The 18,273-nt window shown below is 45.4% G+C and overlaps 1 protein-coding gene across 5 annotated transcripts; it reads left to right on the forward strand.

Annotated features, from left to right (window-relative positions):
- Window positions 1-2,942: 2,942 nt before the first annotated feature.
- Window positions 2,943-17,384, forward strand: LOC133848051 (uncharacterized). Of its 5 annotated transcripts, none has more exons than XM_062283420.1 (7): window positions 2,943-3,212; window positions 6,547-10,225; window positions 10,295-10,487; window positions 10,696-10,932; window positions 11,006-11,469; window positions 11,535-11,704; window positions 12,392-17,384. In XM_062283420.1, the coding sequence occupies exons 2-7, from the start codon at window positions 6,764-6,766 to the stop codon at window positions 15,213-15,215; spliced, it is 7,350 nt and encodes a 2,449-aa protein (XP_062139404.1). In that variant the 5' UTR covers window positions 2,943-3,212; window positions 6,547-6,763; the 3' UTR covers window positions 15,216-17,384. The 5 variants fall into 5 exon arrangements, with proteins under 5 accessions (XP_062139404.1, XP_062139405.1, XP_062139406.1 ...); XM_062283421.1 differs by lacking the exon at window positions 2,943-3,212 and adding an exon at window positions 4,487-4,593; XM_062283422.1 differs by lacking the exon at window positions 2,943-3,212 and adding an exon at window positions 4,492-4,714 and having other exon boundaries at window positions 11,538-11,704.
- Window positions 17,385-18,273: the final 889 nt, after the last annotated feature.

Below are 18,273 nucleotides of genomic sequence, written 5' to 3' on the forward strand. Positions count from 1 at the left end.
AAAACAGCTGTGCGCGCTGCCATGCATGTGACGATAATACGAGGTGGCAACGCTCGCATGTGCGAACTGTATAAAAAATGGTCATTTTTCCAATGCATTTTATGGCTATATAAATAGCATTTATGCTGGATTTCTGCCTTAAAACATGTAGTTGACAATCTCAACTAACTGTTAAAAGCACGAAATATCCATAAATCGAGCTCTAAAAGTCCTAAAAAAGCAATAGAAAAGTGCTACTGTCGGTTTGCCACAATCCAATATGGCGTAAAACAGTTCGCTGTGCATACGAAGAGAGAGAAACGAAACAAAAACAAAAGAAGAAAAAAACAGCACGTCAGCGGACAGCACTTCGTATACTTATACATGCATACGCACATATGTATGTATGTATGTATGCATACGTATGTACATACATGAAAGTTTCTGATGTGCTTGTGTATGTAAAAAATACAAAGACATTTGGCTTTTCTCATGTCGACGAGAAGCTAATGAAAATGAAACAGGCAAATGCCTAAGAAAAACTCTTCGAATTCGCCGCGAACATCTCGCAAACGCGATCATGGCGCTCTCTCTCACTCTCTCTCCATCTGTTTCTCCTGTTCTTAACGATTCTCCCTCTCTGATTCACGTGGGTTTTCATATATACACACATATGTAAATATGTATGTATGTGTGTATGCATATGGGTTTGGTTGCTCTTACTTTTTTGGGGCGAATGTACATGTATATGTACATATGTTGTGTGTATGTGTGTTTTTCACCATTTCGCGATGAGCTTGAAGCTTTACCGGAAGTTTTCTTTTCATTTTTTCATCCGTTTATTGTTGTGCATTATGCCTGCCCACTATTATTCGTATGTACGTTTATCGTCGCTTCTGCTTTGCCAACAGATTCATGGCTGATAGCTGCGTCGTGGCGTTTTGTCGGCCATTGCTTTTTCCAATTTGTATTGCCTTCAGTGTTTATATACATACATTCACACCCATGAACATGCATACACACACATATATACATACATATAACATACATGAATGTGGCTGCCAGAGCGCTTAAAGTTTCTACAACATTTATTGTACGTACATACTAGATATCTACTTATTTGCTTAATTTTTAAATATTAGTTATATACACACGATTTAGATGTGAAATGAAACCAAATTAATCATGCTAAGTAAAAATGTTTCATAATATTTAAATTGCATTGTATTAAAGGAAGAAAGGGAGTCATAAAGTGCAGCATGCTTGCCAAATATTTCTAGTCACTGGACAAAGGTGAAATTGAACGACTGGTGGGTGGTGAACTGCAAATAATTAAATGGCGACCCTACATCCATATGGATGAGTGTGTGTGTGTGTGAGGTGAAGAAATATATCGATATGTTCGATTGCACTCAATTAATTTTCGAAGGAGTGGTGTGCAAACTACATCGATTATTTGCATGCAATATGGACTTTTCAATTATATTAATATAATTATCATGAATGTAGATCAAAATGATGTAATAATAATTAAAGCCCAGATGCAACAGTTATATCAAAAAGAAGGTCGGCATATAAAAAAAATGTCCTAGTTAGATGCACATCCTTTTGACCTTGACCCCCTTTTCACAACATGATGTACATGCATAGGTTGCTGCATACAATGTACAATTATTTGTTCTATTGATTTTCCCGCTGCCCTTTTGCTCGAGTCCAAATAACACAACAACAATGTCGTCAGCGCAATTAAGTTTGCTGGCTTTAACCCACATTCACATTCACACACACACATACACTATAGCAGGTGTGTGTTGGAAATGGAAACAGGACTCCGTCGACATCGTCGTCGGCCACTTGCAGGATTGCCGTCCACTTCACCACTCAGCAAGCGAAATTCACTTGAGCACGTCACAAAAACAAAAACAACAACGGCGTGATAGAATGAGACGAGAATAACAGCGTCGCCCTTTGCCGCTGTGCTTTTGCTTACCAATACCACTATAAAGACTAAACCAATAACGCGAAAGACACGCATAAGTACATGTGTTATTGTGTGAAAAAATAAAACATTAAAGTAGATGGAAGTGCGCAAATAGTCGGGGACTTTCGACATTTTCGCCATATTTGAAAAGAAATGTGCTGCCTCTTTCATTTCCGATAAAAGAAAAACAGCCGCCGCAGCAGCAGCAACAACAACAGCGGCAGCTGAAGAGAGCGAAATAGTGACAGACGCAGCAGCAGCAGCTGAAGTAGCGGCGGCGATATGAATAAATGAATTTGCATACGAAAAAAAGCAAAGCGAAAAAAATCAGCAGCAGCCACATCAGGCGGCGGCGAATCGAAGTACATAAGCTGCCTGCAAGACTTTAGTTTAGTTTTATTGCTACCCCCGAATCGAAGCGAAGCGAATGCTCTTTGCATTTTGCCATAAAGTCCTTGCAGTAGCCAAAAGCAGCAAAGACACAGCAAACGGTAAACGACAAACGTGAGTATTCAGCACAAGTTAGTATTGTACATTTTGCTGACCCATCTTGGTCGACTTGCGCATACCCTTCCTACCAGTCAGCAGAATTGCGGAAATCGACGAAAGGAAATGAAAAGGAATGGGAATGTCAAGCAACTTTGTTAAATCTTGGAATGCAATTGATGCATTAACGACAAGACTCTGTGACCATGGCAGTGCTTGATTAAGATTTTAAACTTGATATTGATTTGTATACATCCTTTAATTATGTTTAGTTGTGTGAGCATAAGAGTATTTCGAAGATAGCACTTGAAATGTTGTCGTCGAGTCAGAGTAGACGGCGATGGCAAATGGCGGCGAATACATACTTCGCCGCCACCGCTCTCTCGTTCTCACTCTCGCTCTCGCTCTCGCTCTGCGCTCTCTTGGTCGCTCTCTTTCAACATGTTGTGCGCTGCCATTTTGCCTTGTTATTTCACTTCGTACCGTGTTTGCGTTCACAACTCTGTCGGTCGGGTTCTGCATTTTATTTTATTATTATTATTATTTTTTTTTGTTTTTCTCTGCTTTGGCTTGTGTGTTTGGTGTAGTGTGGTGCAGTATATTAAAAACTGACCGCGTTTTCATCGACTTTGATTCGCATTCAACGCGAATACAACAAAATACTACGAATTGATTTACGCGATTTAATTGAATAACAATATAAATGCGGAAAATTCGCAAATGATGCGAAGGCGACTCTGAAAAAGAAAAAAACAAAGAGAATTAAGTAAGTATCGTCGTCGTCTGCCTCTTGTTTGTGAATGTGTTTGTGTGTGCCCCGTCGCATATGTGTGTGTTTGTGTCGCTGCCTATGGTTGTGTGAACATACATGCATTAATAGCTTTGTATGTGTGCGTGGATGGCAAATCGCTTGCAAATAAAAATGCTCCCATGCATAATTTCAAAGAAAACTTTCAATGTTCGCAAGAACAACAAACAAGCCAAAAACATTTGACAAATTAAGTGCAGCATAAATCACAGCTGAGCTGAGCAACAACAAAAACAAAATTCAACTCTCCGAAGAAGTGTAACCCAAAACTAAAAAATGCTTGTTAATTTTGTGGTTTCACGTGAATTTTTTGGGGCAACAGTTTTCCCCGTTGAAGTTTTACCCGGCCACCTGCTGGCATTCATCTCCCCGTTCCTCTTTCCACGATCTGCGCTCATTTCTAACTTCCAGCTTCCACAAAACTCGTCCTTGGACTGCGGCGTTCATTTACATAAAATACACGCACAACTATGTATGTATTATACATGCGAACATTTCGTGCTCATCAACATGCTCTCTTCGTAATATTTAATTTGTTGTCGGTTCGCTATTTTCAATGCATCCTTTAAAAGTGAGTGTAACACGCATACGCACGAGCATAAACACACACACAGAGAGATGTTTAAGTATGTAAATAATAAACGCGCTCAGCTGCCGCCGATCAATCTATCGAAATTCAAAATGATAAACAAGGCGGTAAATATATTTTGCAGTGTGACCAATCGGCATGCGCAAATTGCAACTGCTAATTTCGAATCCAAATTGTGACAGGTAATTTCGCAATGCAAACTATGGTTTCTGTACAACAACGGTCCAGAATTAATTGTGAATTGTGTGTTGAAAGTGTGTGTATACAAAAGCCGCAAATCCTCATTTTACCATATGCAAATTACATTGTGTTCTCTACTCCACCTGTAGCACACCTGATTGCTGCAGTCGCTTTCCGACTTTGTGTGTAATCTGCAAACCACCACAAATAATATTGTTTTGTTTATCAATTCAAATTACTCGCAAATTTGACATAGCGTTGATGAAGTAATAGATCAAAACATTAAAAAATGTTTGCAAAATTGTTGTGTAAAAACATCGATATGGCTATGATATGCACATATATCGCGTGTGAGGTGAAGCTGTCACCACGCGATATTTTTGCTATCGATATTTTTTACCCCTACATCCCTGGCGTGCGGCAACGCTGTGCACACATCGCGCACACACACAGTACAAGCCCGATTTGGATCCAAAACGGAGCAACAAATTTTAAAATACACAAACATTAAACGGGTGTTTTGTTTTATATATTCGCTCACAAATACAAGCGTTTGGAAAGTCAGTGTGGGTAATATTGGCTTGCAAACAAAACAAAAGAAATGTGCAGCGAACGCAACGAAAATTAAATACCATTTTTTCCCTATGTTGCTGCTGCTGATTTGTTGCTACGTGCTACGCGTGTGTGTTTTGTGAGTGTGTTTACAACTGCATTTATCGGTTTCTCAATTTTCGAGACATTACTGTTGGCTCTTATTTAAAATGTTTTTTTAATTTTTGTTTTTTGCATACTCACGACTGAGCCTGCAGTACATATGTGTGTGTGCGTGTTAGTGTGAGCATTATGTATACTGACTTCATTTTGGATTTTTGTTATTTGCGATTCGCTTTTATTTCCTTTATTCGCTGTTTGTTGTCGCTGTCATTTGTGTGTTTGCCTTCCCACTGCTTTCGTCGTTGCTCTGCTGCAGAGGGTGGTGGCGGCTCCGGCTTGTCACTTTCTGTGTGTGTTTGTGAGCAGCAGTGTATGTGAGAATGTGTGTGTTGTGTCAGTGTTATTAAATCCGTTTTGTGCTGTGTGAGGAAAGTGTAGTGTTAAAAGTGGGCAATGCAAATGAAAATGTCGGATTGTCTCCTATGCTAGAATCGCCACACAGGCGACTGGGCGAAGGTCGAATCTGAGTCGCTGCAGTTTAGTTGCAGTTGCAGTTGTTGCAAAAAATATATTACCCATCAACAAATCAAACAAATAACCAATTTCGCTCTCCCTCTATTCTCTCTCCGTCTCTCGTTTGCATGCTCGCTCTCTTCGTTTCGCTTCGTCTTTGTGTGCTTCTGGCGCTCTCTGTTGACAGGCAGCGCAAAAATGGCGCCTGTCATTTCGCACGCGCGTCTTCTTCGTTCGCTGTTCGCCATCAACTCTAGTGACAGGATCAGTCCAAAGCCAAAATTATTGAGTTCTTCATTTCGTTGTTGCGGTAATTATTCGCCATGTGCTCTCGCATTCTCTTCGACTATGAATTCGTATTTCATTTTCTTTGCGCTCTCTCTCTCTCGCAATTTGAATGTCGTTATAAAGTTGCTCTCTCAGCGGCAGCAACAGCTACTTTAGTAGTAGCTGTCTTGTGGTTTCTTCTGGCAGCCCCAGCTGCTGTTTCTGCTGTTGCTTTCAAACTCGTTTTGCCAACGAGAGCGAAGAGAGTGAGGGAGGAAAGGGAGGAGTGACTCTAACGGGGTGTGAGAGTGACAATCACAGTATGCGAAGTGTGTCTTGCGAATCTAAAACACATCGCAGAACACAGCTTTCTACGCATCCTGCTTCCTCTTCCTTCTATAGCTGTTGTTTTGCGACGTTCCTTTTGCTGCTGTCAATAGGAACCACGGACAACGCGTCGTATGCGCAATACTTGCAAAGTTACTTTAAATGCAGCTGTATTTTAGCAAATTACTCGAACGCTTTGGCCACTTTTATGCTTTTCATTTTATTATTATTATTTTCTAGCTGGTTTTTAAAAGCAGCTTGCGTTTCTACTAAAAACTCATTTAAGCTCGCCGCTTAAATTTCAATCTTCATTTATTTACTATACGTTAAATACTTTATTTGCGCATGTACATATATGAATGAACGTACAAGAGCGCTATACTTGAGCAAATACTAAACTGTCTTCTTCTAAATAAGGTTCTGGGTCACTAATAGCTAAACCTATAAGATCTGAGGCTGTAATTCCGACATTTAATTCTACAATAAGAACTTTCTTCAAATTGCATTTCTAAACATTTAATATTACAAACCCAAACAAAAACCCATTTTTATCGAAAAGATTAAGGAATGGTATCTTTCAATAATAATGGATTATAATTTTGAAAAATAAAAGTAAACCCCTTGGGTTGTAAACTAAGTACTATGGAGTATTAAATATTTGTGCTCGGAAAGGCAGGCGTTTACTTTGTACATGATTTTTTAAATCAACAGAAAATAGGCGTGTCACATTGTGTTTAATAAATCGTCGTTTCTCTTTCGCAGGTAGTCAACAAATGGGACCAAATCACAACAACGCTCTCAAGTATTTACAAGCTGAGCAGCCAGAGATTCGTTGTCACAGACATATCGACGACCGCAAGCAGCAGCAGCAGGAGCTGGATCAGCTGGCGGCGGCGGCGAGTGTATTGAAAGCGTCAAAATAGGAGCGTCGACATCGTCGGCAGCAGCGTCACCAGCTTTGCCCCGTGACAGCTCGAGGATGTCGGCGCGCAAGCCCGCGACAGTAGCAATATCAACAACATCAGCAGCAGCAAAATCGGATAACAATAATGTAGCAACATCACCCACACTTGAATTGGAAGGAACTGTATCGGGCGGTGATGAATCTGCAACTGGAGGAACGTCAGCAACAACAACGGCAGCGTCTGATGGAGAAGTGGAGACAACAACTCCTGAGGAAGAGGTAGAGCAAGGGCCAACAGAGAAGGAAAAGGACAAGGAGACGACGCCAGAGGCGACTGTGAAAGACAGCGGCTCGCCTAGAAAGTCGTTGACGGACACAAAGATACTGCGGAACACGCGTCTGTCATCGCCACTGCTGCTGGGTGCTGCCAGCGATGGCGAGGATCAGCAGCCCAGCAACAGCCAAAATAACCAGAGAAAGGGCTCAACGGATCGTCAGATTATACGCGGTCGTAAGTCCATAAAGGAGATGCGCGAGGCGAAGCTGCAGGACGAACTCAATGTGAAAGAGGAGTTGGCTAACTTTGAGCTCGAGGACGAAGCGAAAGACACAAAAGACAATGTCAAGTCAGTGCTGGACAGTAAAGATAAAGAAAAAGAGACGACGCCAACTCCAACAACTGCCACTTCCACTCCGACTCCCACTCCTGTGTCCACTCCCGCCACAACCTGCAATCGTGTCACACGCAAAGCACACGCTCAAGAGCTGGCCAACAACATGGCCGCCAACAACAACACACGCGTCACCCGCAATCGCCGGCAATCGTCAACGGTCAACAACGAGCCCCAGCTGCCGGCTCGGGGTCGTCGAAAAAAGCCAGCGCTGCTTAAGCGCAAGCGCTCCATCGACGACGCGTCCAACGAGTCTAGCTTGGCTTTGAAATACACCAAAGTTGAGGTCAAGGAAGAGGACGACGATCCCGACTCGAGTGTGGCATCGCTGGCTGGCGATGAAGTCGCTGTCACGCCCGCCAAATTCTCGTCGTCGTCGTCGGGTTCGTCGTCAACGCTTAACATCAAGCTGGAGCTGCCCGACACCGAGGATACTCCCATGCACACACCCGAGTTGCCCTCCCCCGCTGTGCAGCAATCGACGGCCAGTCGACGTGGTCGAGGCAGACCCCAAACGCGGACTACGCCCGTCAGTTGCACTGGGAGCAGCACACGTGCCACACGCCACAGCAAGGCCGGCTCGCCGTGTCTGTTGTTGGCAACCACGCCCACTGAGCCGCCCACGGCTTCGAAGCGCCGCCGGGTCGGTTCATTGAATCGCAGTCTCCTGGTCGCCAAGCCGACGTCGTCGTCGTCCGGCAACGCTGGCGTTGACGAGGACTCCAAGGATAGTCTGGCATCCAGTTCCATGGATGATTTGTTGCTGGCCACGGCAGAGATAAAACAGGAGAAGATGACCATGGACTTTGAGGAGAGCCTTGATGCCGGGGTGACCACAAAACCGACCGATCCGGAGCCCGTCGAGGAGGCACCACCATCAACAAGTGCTGCCGCCTGCTCCAATGGCATCGAGCCGCTGACAGTCGACACTGATCCGGTTGCAATCAAGGCATCACCTGCCAATGAACTGGTGGAGCAACAAACAGCAGTCGAGGGAACGGTCAAGGACTTGGCAACAGGTCAGGAAACAGAAATAGAGGCGGGAGAAACCGCATCGGCGAACGAGAACGAGACGGAAGCTGGCAAGGCGCCCTCGCTGAGCCCAGAAATGATTAGCGAGGGTGTCAGCGCCATTAGCGTAAAGCAGTTCTATAAGAAGCCCGAATTTCTGGCCAACAATCTGGGCATCGAGAAAGATCCCGAGCTGGGCGAAATCGTACAAATTGTTACGGAAACGACAGTCGACGCTGAGGCTGAAACGGGAGCTGAAGCTGACGTTGAGGTCGAAGCTGATGCTGAGGCCCAAATCGAAACTCTGGCCGAAACGGAGTTGATCCTTGAGCTGGACGGGGATGCGGAGAGCAAACAGGATAATTCCGCCTACTCCTCCGCGGCCATGGACGAACTGCGTGTCGATGAAAGCGGCGATGAGACCACTGAAATACTGGACGACCAAAAGACCACAGATGAGCAGGAAACAACTGCTGAGAAGAAAGCAACAACAACAGCCGCAGGGGAGGAGGAAGATGCGACAGCTGCTGCCGTTGCTGTTGCTGTTGCTGCTGAGACAATGAGTTCGCCGGGCGAGCTAAACGGCGAGACTGAGCAAGCATCCAAGGCAGATGACTACGATGACTTCGAGAGCGAGATTATGGAGCAGCTGGCTAAGGAAGGCGTATTGGATGCCAGTGGCAATGCGCTTAGCGCCACCAAAGCGTCAACACTGGATAAGCCAACAACGCCACCATGTGATTCAATCAAGATTGTGCAGCAGGCTGAGGACACTGAAGCGGAAGCTGTCGTGAAGGACAAGCAGGAGGAAGAGGAGGTTGAGAAAGAAAAACAGCTGCCGCCTACTGAGGAGGAAGTTGCAAAGAAGAAACCAAGCCAAGTGGAGCTCGACCTGGAGGTGGCACCCTACACCGAGGAACAGGAGGCGGAGGCCAATGCCGAGGCTGATGCTGATGATGACGCCGATGGCGAGAGCGATGGCGATGCCGAGATGCAAATACTCAGCGAGGATTGCGTCGAATATCCCGAAGAGAACAAAGAGAATGTGTCGACTGCGGCCGCAGATGGCATCGTTGTCGCAGCCGGTGGCGATGCTGTCAACTGCGAATCATCAATTGACATGGACATTGATCTGGCATTCAAGAGCGAGGACAGTGCTGTCGCCGCCAAGCTGGAAGCGGAGGCCGAGGTTGAGGGAAAGGAAGAGGTAAAACCGAAGATGGTGGATGAGGCGAAGAAGTCAATTGATGAGCACAAGATCGTGACCAAGATGGAAACCAATGGCGATGGCGACGGCGACGATGAGTTGCTGCGTCGCGAGAAGGAGCTGCATCTGCAGCATCTCGGTCTGCTGACACATCAGGCAGCCGAGCAGCTGCGTCAGGAATACATCCAGGAGGCGCACACTCGCGCCGTCCACCAGCAGCAACAACAGCAGCATCATCCCAGCGGCAAGCGGTCCGCTGCCAAGGGCAATGCGCACATCGAATCCAGCGGCACACTCAAGACGGTCATCAAGCTCAATCGCAGCAGCAACGGCGGCTCGGGAGGAGCAGCTGCGGTGCCCACAGGCACCGTTATACACGGCGCTGCTGTCGGAGGAGCGGGCAATGCAAGCGTCTCGGGTGGTGCAGCGCCGACGACGTCGGGCATTGGGAGTGCAACGCGCAAAGGTGGCATCGTGGTTGGAGGCGGCCATGCGGGAGCGGCGAGCAGCTCGGCGCACGGTGTGCGACGACAATCGCTCAAGATGACATTCCAAAAGGGACGGGCACGTGGACACGGGGCCACCGATCGGGCGGCCGATGGACAGCATGGGGCCCATGCCGAAGACTATTACACGATACAGAATGAGGTAAGTGTGGTTGGTTGCTGCTGCTTCTACGAGTAAAACTGATCTTGTGTCCAATTCTCCATTTTACAGAACGAAGGTGCGAGCAAATCGAATGCAAATCCGAATCTGGGTAACGCCGGCCGCAAGACAACTAACCGTCTAAGCTCTACTAACAACAACCATCACAACAACAACAACAATCAGAATCACAGCAACGGCAACAACAAGCAGCAGTTGCAACAACAACATCAGCAACACTTGCAGCACAGCAAACATAACAATGGTGCGTGTTGCCGCCTCTGTTGCATGTTGACTTTGTTACGTTTTGTTGAGTTTTGTTTTGTTTGTTGCTCTTCCGTTTTCCATTTTCTGCTCTCCGTTTTTCCCTTCCCCAATATTCCACAATAACATTTTATTTGAGGAATTCCTAATGGAATTCCCACTTACTGCCACTCGACACATCTCGCTTACATCGTTTTGTTGCACCACAGATTCGTCACACTCGGAAGGCCAAGGTGGACAACTGGACCACAGCTTCTATCAGACGGTGAAGAAGGACGAGAAGGAGAAGATACTCATACCAGAGAAGGCCTCCTCGTTCAAGTTCCATCCGGGACGTCTGTGCGAGGATCAATGCTACTACTGCAGCGGAAAGTTCGGACTCTACGACACGCCCTGCCACGTCGGCCAGATCAAGTCCGTTGAGCGTCAGCAAAAGATACTCGCAAGTAAGTTGACCTGTTCTTTCCCTTTTTTTTTGTGTCTCTTTGCTAAGAGATTCTTTTTTGTATCTTTGTGCAGATGAGGAGAAACTGACTGTGGATAATTGCCTGTGCGATGCGTGCTTTCGCCATGTGGATCGACGTGCCAATGCGCCCAGCTACAAGAAACGCATCTCTGCGCCAGGACACCTCGAGTCCAACAGCAACAACAACAACAACAGCGCTGCTGCAGGCGGCAACAGCTTGGACAAGCACTTTGCTGGCGATGCAACCGATGCTGACTTTGCCACAACTTCATCGGGCGCTGCTTCCGCATCGGCTCGTGTCTGCGCTGTCAAGGATTGTGCCGATGGGGCGAGTCATTCGCTGCGGCGCAAATGCGTGCGGAAGAGCGTCAAGAAATGCCTGCTGATCTTCGAGATACCCGTGGGCACATCGAACGTCTGGCTCTGTGAGCCGCACTACAACACTGTCATTCAATCCTCTGGCTGTGTGCTGTGCAAGCGTCGCCTGGGCAAGAATCACATGTACCACATCACCTCGGTAAGTGTAGATTTGCTCTTGTGTTTGTCGTAAGGATTATTGTTAATCGATTGCATCATTTGCAGCAGGACACTGATCGGCTGGAGAAGGCTCTGGCCGAGATGGGCATTCCTGTGCAGCTGGGCGTTGGCACCGCCGTCTGCAAGCTGTGTCGCTATTTTGCCAATCTGCTGATGAAGCCGCCGGACAGTACCAAGTCTCAAAAGGCCGATTTCGTCAAGAACTATCGCAAGAGGTAAGAGGAAGTCCCCGAGACAGAAGAAAAAGGCAGCTGTGGTGACCCAGTAAAGTATGTTCCGTCTGCTTATCTTTTTGCAGTCTTCAAGCGCTAAAGCTACAAAATTTGCTTGAAATATTTCAGTCTTCTACATTGAAGTAGATATTCTAATTAGGAGCTGGCGCTATCCGAAAGTTAAAAGCTAATTTAGAACTGAAATGTTGAGAAAATTAATCAATCAATAGGCTTTAAGATTCCTTCAATTTTGGTTGCCATCATATACAAATTGTTGATGTTATTCAAAAAAAACTTTTGTATGGGAAAAAAATATCTACTTATAAGGGGTCTTAATTATATCCATATATGTACCTAAAATAGTTTTCGGTATATTTTTATTATTTAAGCGGTATATTAATTTGGTATATTTTAAAATTAATACCGCACTGTTTTTTTAATTGTTTGGTATATTTGAATATATTACTATATCAATATACATTCCTAATAATTTTAACTCTGGTATATTTGAATGTAGTACTATATCAATATACCTTATATGTGGTATATGGTATATCTTAGTATTTTTGGGAACATTAATTTGGTATGTTTTAAAGTTAATACGTCATGTTGTTTTTATTCGATATGCGTAGAGGGTCTTAGCTTTCTTCCTTGATATTTACTATAATTATCTTTTCTCTCGCTTTGCAGGCTGCTCAAGGTGCACAATCTGCAGGACGGCAGCAACGAGGTCTCCGAGGCGGACGACGAAGATGTGCGCGCCTCGACGAACAGCACAGTTGCCGTAGCCACAGCGTCGGCGGCATCGTCGGCAGCTGGCTGCGATGAGGCGTCCACAGAGCTGCCTATGGTGGTGGACTACGACGGGCCCGCGACGGACTCGAATTCGAGCAGCTCGTCCTCCCATGGCGCAGTCGCAGCTGCAGCCAGTGCGACCAGCAAGCAAATGTCCAAGCTGCAGGCGATACTCCAGCAAAACCTGGCCGGCGAGACAGCAACGACGAACGTTGCCAGCAGCGGCGGCGGCGGCGGCGGCGTTGGCAAAGATAAGGCTGCTGATATTTCGAATGTGCTGCGCGGCAATCCGAACATATCGATGCGGGAGCTCTTCCACGGCGAGGAGGAGTTGGGCGTGCAGTTCAAGGTGCCTTTCGGGTGCAGCAGCAGCCAGCGCACGCCCGAGGGCTGGACACGGGTGCAAACATTCCTGCAGTACGATGAGCCGACGCGTCGCCTGTGGGAGGAGCTGCAGAAGCCGTACGGCAATCAGAGCTCCTTCTTGCGCCATCTGATACTGCTGGAGAAGTATTATCGCAACGGCGATCTGGTGCTTGCGCCACACGCCTCGCCCAATGCCAGCGTCTACACACAAACGGTGCGTCAGCGTCTCAACTCCTACGATCATGGCCACTGCGGCGGACTGCAGAACAATGCGAAGAGTGCAGCTGATGTTGCTGCTGGTCAGTCGCAGTCGCCGCCAACCGCAACAGCTGGCAGCAGCAACTTATCCTCCTCCAGCTGTGCGGCGTCAACGAATGCCGCCAGCGTTCTAGCAAGTGCCCTGATTACGCCACAGCAGCAGCAGAGCCAGAATCAGAGCAGCGTTGATTCGCTGTTGTTGCAGCCGCCAAGTCAGGAGGCGGTCATTCCTCTGGTTGAGCTGAACGACGATGATGACGATGACGACGATGATGATGATGGTGGTGGTGGTGGTGGTGGTGGTGGTGTTAATAACGGCAACCAGAACCGGGAGGATATAGACTATACGCCGCTTGAACGCCTGCGCAATGTGTCCGTGGACAAGCTGACGAAGCAGCTCAGCTCGAATGCAGTCACCATCACTGCGCGACCCAAGGAAAGCGGGAAGCAAGCGTCGTCAGCAGTCGAGGAGACAACAGCACACAAAATGCCACTGAGCAAGGATGCGCCGCCTTTAGTGCCCACAAGCAGCGCAGCAGCAGCTGCGGCAGCGGCAGCCAACAGTCGCAGCATTCTCAAGACCAATCTGCTGAACAAGGCAGTCGAGTTGTTGCCGCTGTCAGCGGCACAGCAGCAACTCCAACAGCAACAGCAGCACCAATCGAATCACAAACCCGCCGCGAATGCGAACAACAACGAAAAGCCGCTCAAGCTGCTGGATGTGGCCAATCAGCTTGCGCGTAGCCACCTGGAGCAGCAGTCGGTGTCGCTGCTGACGCTGCAGCAGCAACAACAACAGCAGCAGCAAAAACAGAAACCTCTGGCTGCTGCTGCTGCAGTGTTGCAACAGCCCAGCAAGCCAGCAGCGACGAATGTGGCACAGTTGCTGAGCTCGCCACCCGAGCTCATCAGTCTGCAGCGACGACGCACAAGTGGCGTGGCTATCGCAACTAGTGTCAACTCAGCGGCAGCTGCAGCAGCAGCAGCAGCGGCAGCGATTGCATCGGTGCCCGGACTGGCTGGCAAGCGACTCCAATTGCCTCGGGCAGGCGGCGGCAGCGGTGCTGCCAACGCGCCCAGTGTGATCATGCTGCCGGATTCGCTGTCGCCGCAGGAGCGACACGACAGCAAGAGCTGGAAGCCCACACTGATACCGCTGAAGGAGCAGCACAAGGTGCCGAACAAGTCGCCGACGCTGTTCCAAACAGCCGACGGACGTCGCCTACCGGCCCAAGTGCAGGTGCAGTCCGGCGGCAAGCCATACCTCATTTCCATCATAGACTACAATCGCATGTGCATATTGCGACGCGAGAAGCTGATGCGCGACCAGATGCTGAAGACGAATGCCAAGTCGAAGCCAGGTGGTGGTGGCCAGGCGCAGTCGCAGTCTCAGTCGCAATCCCAGCAGCAGCAACAACAGCACTCGTCGAACTTTGCTGGCCTGAGCAGCAAAATGGCAGCAGCTCAACAGACTGCACGCCAGCAGTTGCAGCAGTTACAACAGCAGCAGCAGCAACACAAGCAACAGCTGCCCACGCTGCAGCCAGGCGGCAGTAGCGGATTGCGTTTGGCACGTCTGGCGCCGAAGCCAATGCCACCACTGAGCAACCCACAGCAGAATGCGACCACGACTAGCAACAGCGGCAGCAACTCGACGACGACAACGCAGGCGACCAACTATCAGCCGATGCTGGTGAATGCCTTGGCTGCTGCGGCAGCGGCTGCAGCGACGGGCAGCAGCAGCGGATTGGACAACAACACCTCGTGGCTGTGGAAAAACTATCCGGATCACTCGCAGTTTCTACTGAATGGCAATGGCAACGGAGCTGGAAACGCCAGCAAATTACCGCACCTCACCAGCAAGCCGACAGCGACGAGCATCAGTGGGGGCGGCAGCGGATTAGGTGGGAGTGGCAGTGGTGGAGGTGGGATTACTTTCACGCTCAAACAGCAGCAACAACAGCAGCAGCAGCAGAAGCTCATCGATAATGTCATCATGTCCAAGATACCCAAGAGTCTGACAGTCATACCGCAGCACATGGGCGGAGGAGGAGGAGGTGGCGGAGACTTGACAGGTTCAGGCTCAAAGGAATGAGAACAACTGAAGCCCCAACAACAACCGAGTTACGATGATGGGATGCATTTGAAGCGCAAGCAGTTGATACTTTAAGACGAAGAAAAGATGCGAGAGAGATCAGAGTCATATATATATATATATAGAGATAGTATATATATATATAGAGATAGTAGTGTTGGCCAAGCATATTCCATAGAAACAATCGCGGATCAATGGATACGCCCAAGAAGGATTTTAGATGATAGGCAAACTACACAAACACACCGAAACACATTATACACACACACACACAAACGCATACATACATACGGCTAGAGTTGAAAACTATACAAATAGAATGAAGAGAGACAGCGATAAGCATGAACACAGAGCAAGAAGAAATGGCGACAGAATCGTGGTGTGTTATAGGTCTAAAGTTAAATACCTTAGAAATACAAAAGATATATACACTACATATGTAGTAGAGGGGGGGACACACACACATACACTTCTTTATAGATATACACACACAATATGATACGATATGATATATAGTATATAGGCATTGTAGTATTAGTGCTCGGGGTGTGTTCTATATTGAATCATTGTTAAGTATGCCTTTAAAGTTAACATACTGCGCGAACAGATATACACACACACACACACACACACACACATAATCATCATCAGCAAAGAAATAAGGCAGATGCACATATGTATATGTAAGGAAGAAATACATATATGCATATATTTTTTTTATTCGACTTTACGGCACATCATTACAACATTTGGGCATTCGTGTATTATATATATACCAAATTACTAGTACATAAATGCACTGACTAGACAGAGACGGCACGCATGTAGAAAGAGAGGGCAGAGCACAAACTAAATGCTGCCAAAAATGTTGTTGGCAGAGGAAAAGAGAATATTTTGTAGAGTTGCGCATGGATGCTCGCTTGTTCCGCCTTCGAACTTATGTCGCGTCGTCTCGGCTACACACACACATACACAAATTCTCATACACACACACTTTCGCAAACCAGAGTTAGTTAGTAGTTACTCTCATTTAAGATGCTTTTTTTTTATTAAATTTACTATTACACAAAGACTACAATTCTATAAAGAAATGAAAGAAGAATCCACTAAAAATGATCGACATATTGAATTAATGTTGCGATTATATTAATACCTAATTTATGTTTGATTTCCAACTATTTTTTTGTACATATTTATATACAGACAACAAACAACAGTACGAAATAATCAATAAAAACAAAAACGAAAATGCATTCAAAAGTTTCATGAACACAACAACACAACAAAGAACAGGAAAAGCACTCGAAGTGTTCAAAGTATATTTTTCAGTTTAATTTTCATTTCGGTTCTTATCGATTTCTTTTCGTTGGCAAAATCGTTATCGCTCTGCGATTATCGATAACAGTGCGATCAATCACAAATTGCACTAAAATTAAAAAAGCTTTCCAAAAAACGACAAAAAAACAAACACTATTGAAAAAAGAAAAATATATATATATATATTTATTTTAAGCAGAGATTTAATTGTGAATTAGCTGGTTAAGCATAGTTATATTTATACATATAAATTCAATCGTTGTTGTTAAACATTGAAAATGTATTTGTAAACGGAGAATCAAATTATGAATGTTGAGCATATTTTTGGTTGTCGTCGAGTAATAGATATTTATATATATACAGACAGATTTAGATATAGAGCATATATGCATATATATATATATATATATATATACAAACTAACATACATATACATACATATTTATGCTTTCCCCAACTGTTGTCTGCCCCAATGGGGCTTGGGGACCTACCATTCAAACATACAGAGCAGTATATACCAGTATATTAAACTGATCTTACAGATGCACATTTGCTTTAAGAACCTGGTTTGCCCTCCCCCCAGACATCCCCGCATCCCTACCCCCCAATGTGTCCATGTGTGAGTCATTATGTGCATGTGTGTGTTTGAGTCTTGTGCGTGTGATTTGATTGTACGCGTAATAATTACTACTCTTGTATACCATTTACCAACTACACTTATTTATGCATTAATTTCAGTTCTTGTACAACATATAAGGAAGGATCAGATCCCATTTCGATGCGATCTCCAGCCTTTTGTTACCATACAACAAAAAAAAAACATCAAACTATACAAAACAAATACAAATAAACCCCATATGATAAGTACTATAAATACAAAATAGTGGTTTCATTTCACTCGATTGCACTATGTTGAATTTGACCCATTTTTGTGGCCAAAATTAAAATTTTTGAAATTAACAAGATTTTTGAATGCAGGTTTCTTGTATAATGAAGGTTATTACTATAGAAAGGTATTTTAAAAAAGTGGGCGTGTCAACGCCCACAGAAATTGAAAAAAAGCGAATATCTAAAGTAATTTTCAAGAGACCCCAATTTTGGAACACAAGATGAATGTCCTATTTCAAATGCGTCCTGCAAATTTGGTCCAGATCGGATAAAAAATATGGAAATTATTCAAGAAAAAAAAATCTCAAAGGCTTGACCAAGGGCTTGTTTATCATTTTGCGAAAAGTGACGATTTTTTCAGGGTTTAACGCAAGTAATCTTAATAGGACAGCAAGATCAACAAGTTATGAAAGTGTATATGGCATTTTGTTTCTCGCAAAAGCTCCTTGCTTACGCCACACTTCTAGCAGTTCTGCAATTCTGATCAAAATGTTGCTCCCTAATAATTCAAATTACGCAAAAAACCGCAAAAAACGCATAATGAGCTTACATATTATGAATTCAGAATTGTCAAATCTACAACATGTATATACACACTCACTGAACAAATTTGAACATTTTAGTTAAAACCTTTTGGAAAGTTCAACTTTCTTTCGAAAAGTGACAAGGGGACAACACTTGCTAAATATACAAATTATTAGAAAAATACTAACAAAACACGAAACATATTAGTATCAACACATAGTAATAACTTGAAGAAGTGATATTCTTTTTGAATTTTATTATTTAATGATTTTTTGTGGAAGATATGTCAATTTGAAATTGCACCGCAAATTTAACATTTAACACTGCA

Source organism: Drosophila sulfurigaster, chromosome X (assembly GCF_023558435.1).
Source record: "Drosophila sulfurigaster albostrigata strain 15112-1811.04 chromosome X, ASM2355843v2, whole genome shotgun sequence".
Taxonomy (NCBI): domain Eukaryota; kingdom Metazoa; phylum Arthropoda; class Insecta; order Diptera; family Drosophilidae; genus Drosophila; species Drosophila sulfurigaster.

What these genes read in the sequence shown, in the direction of transcription:
- LOC133848051 (XM_062283420.1), top strand. Translation starts at nt 6,764, where the DNA reads ATGTCGGCGCGCAAGCCCGCGACAGTAGCAATATCAACAACATCAGCA. An exon ending in ATTACACGATACAGAATGAG is followed by an intron (nt 10,226 to 10,294) that starts GTAAGTGTGGTT and finishes TCCATTTTACAG; the next exon opens with AACGAAGGTGCGAGCAAATC. An exon ending in ACATGTACCACATCACCTCG is followed by an intron (nt 11,470 to 11,534) that starts GTAAGTGTAGAT and finishes CATCATTTGCAG; the next exon opens with CAGGACACTGATCGGCTGGA.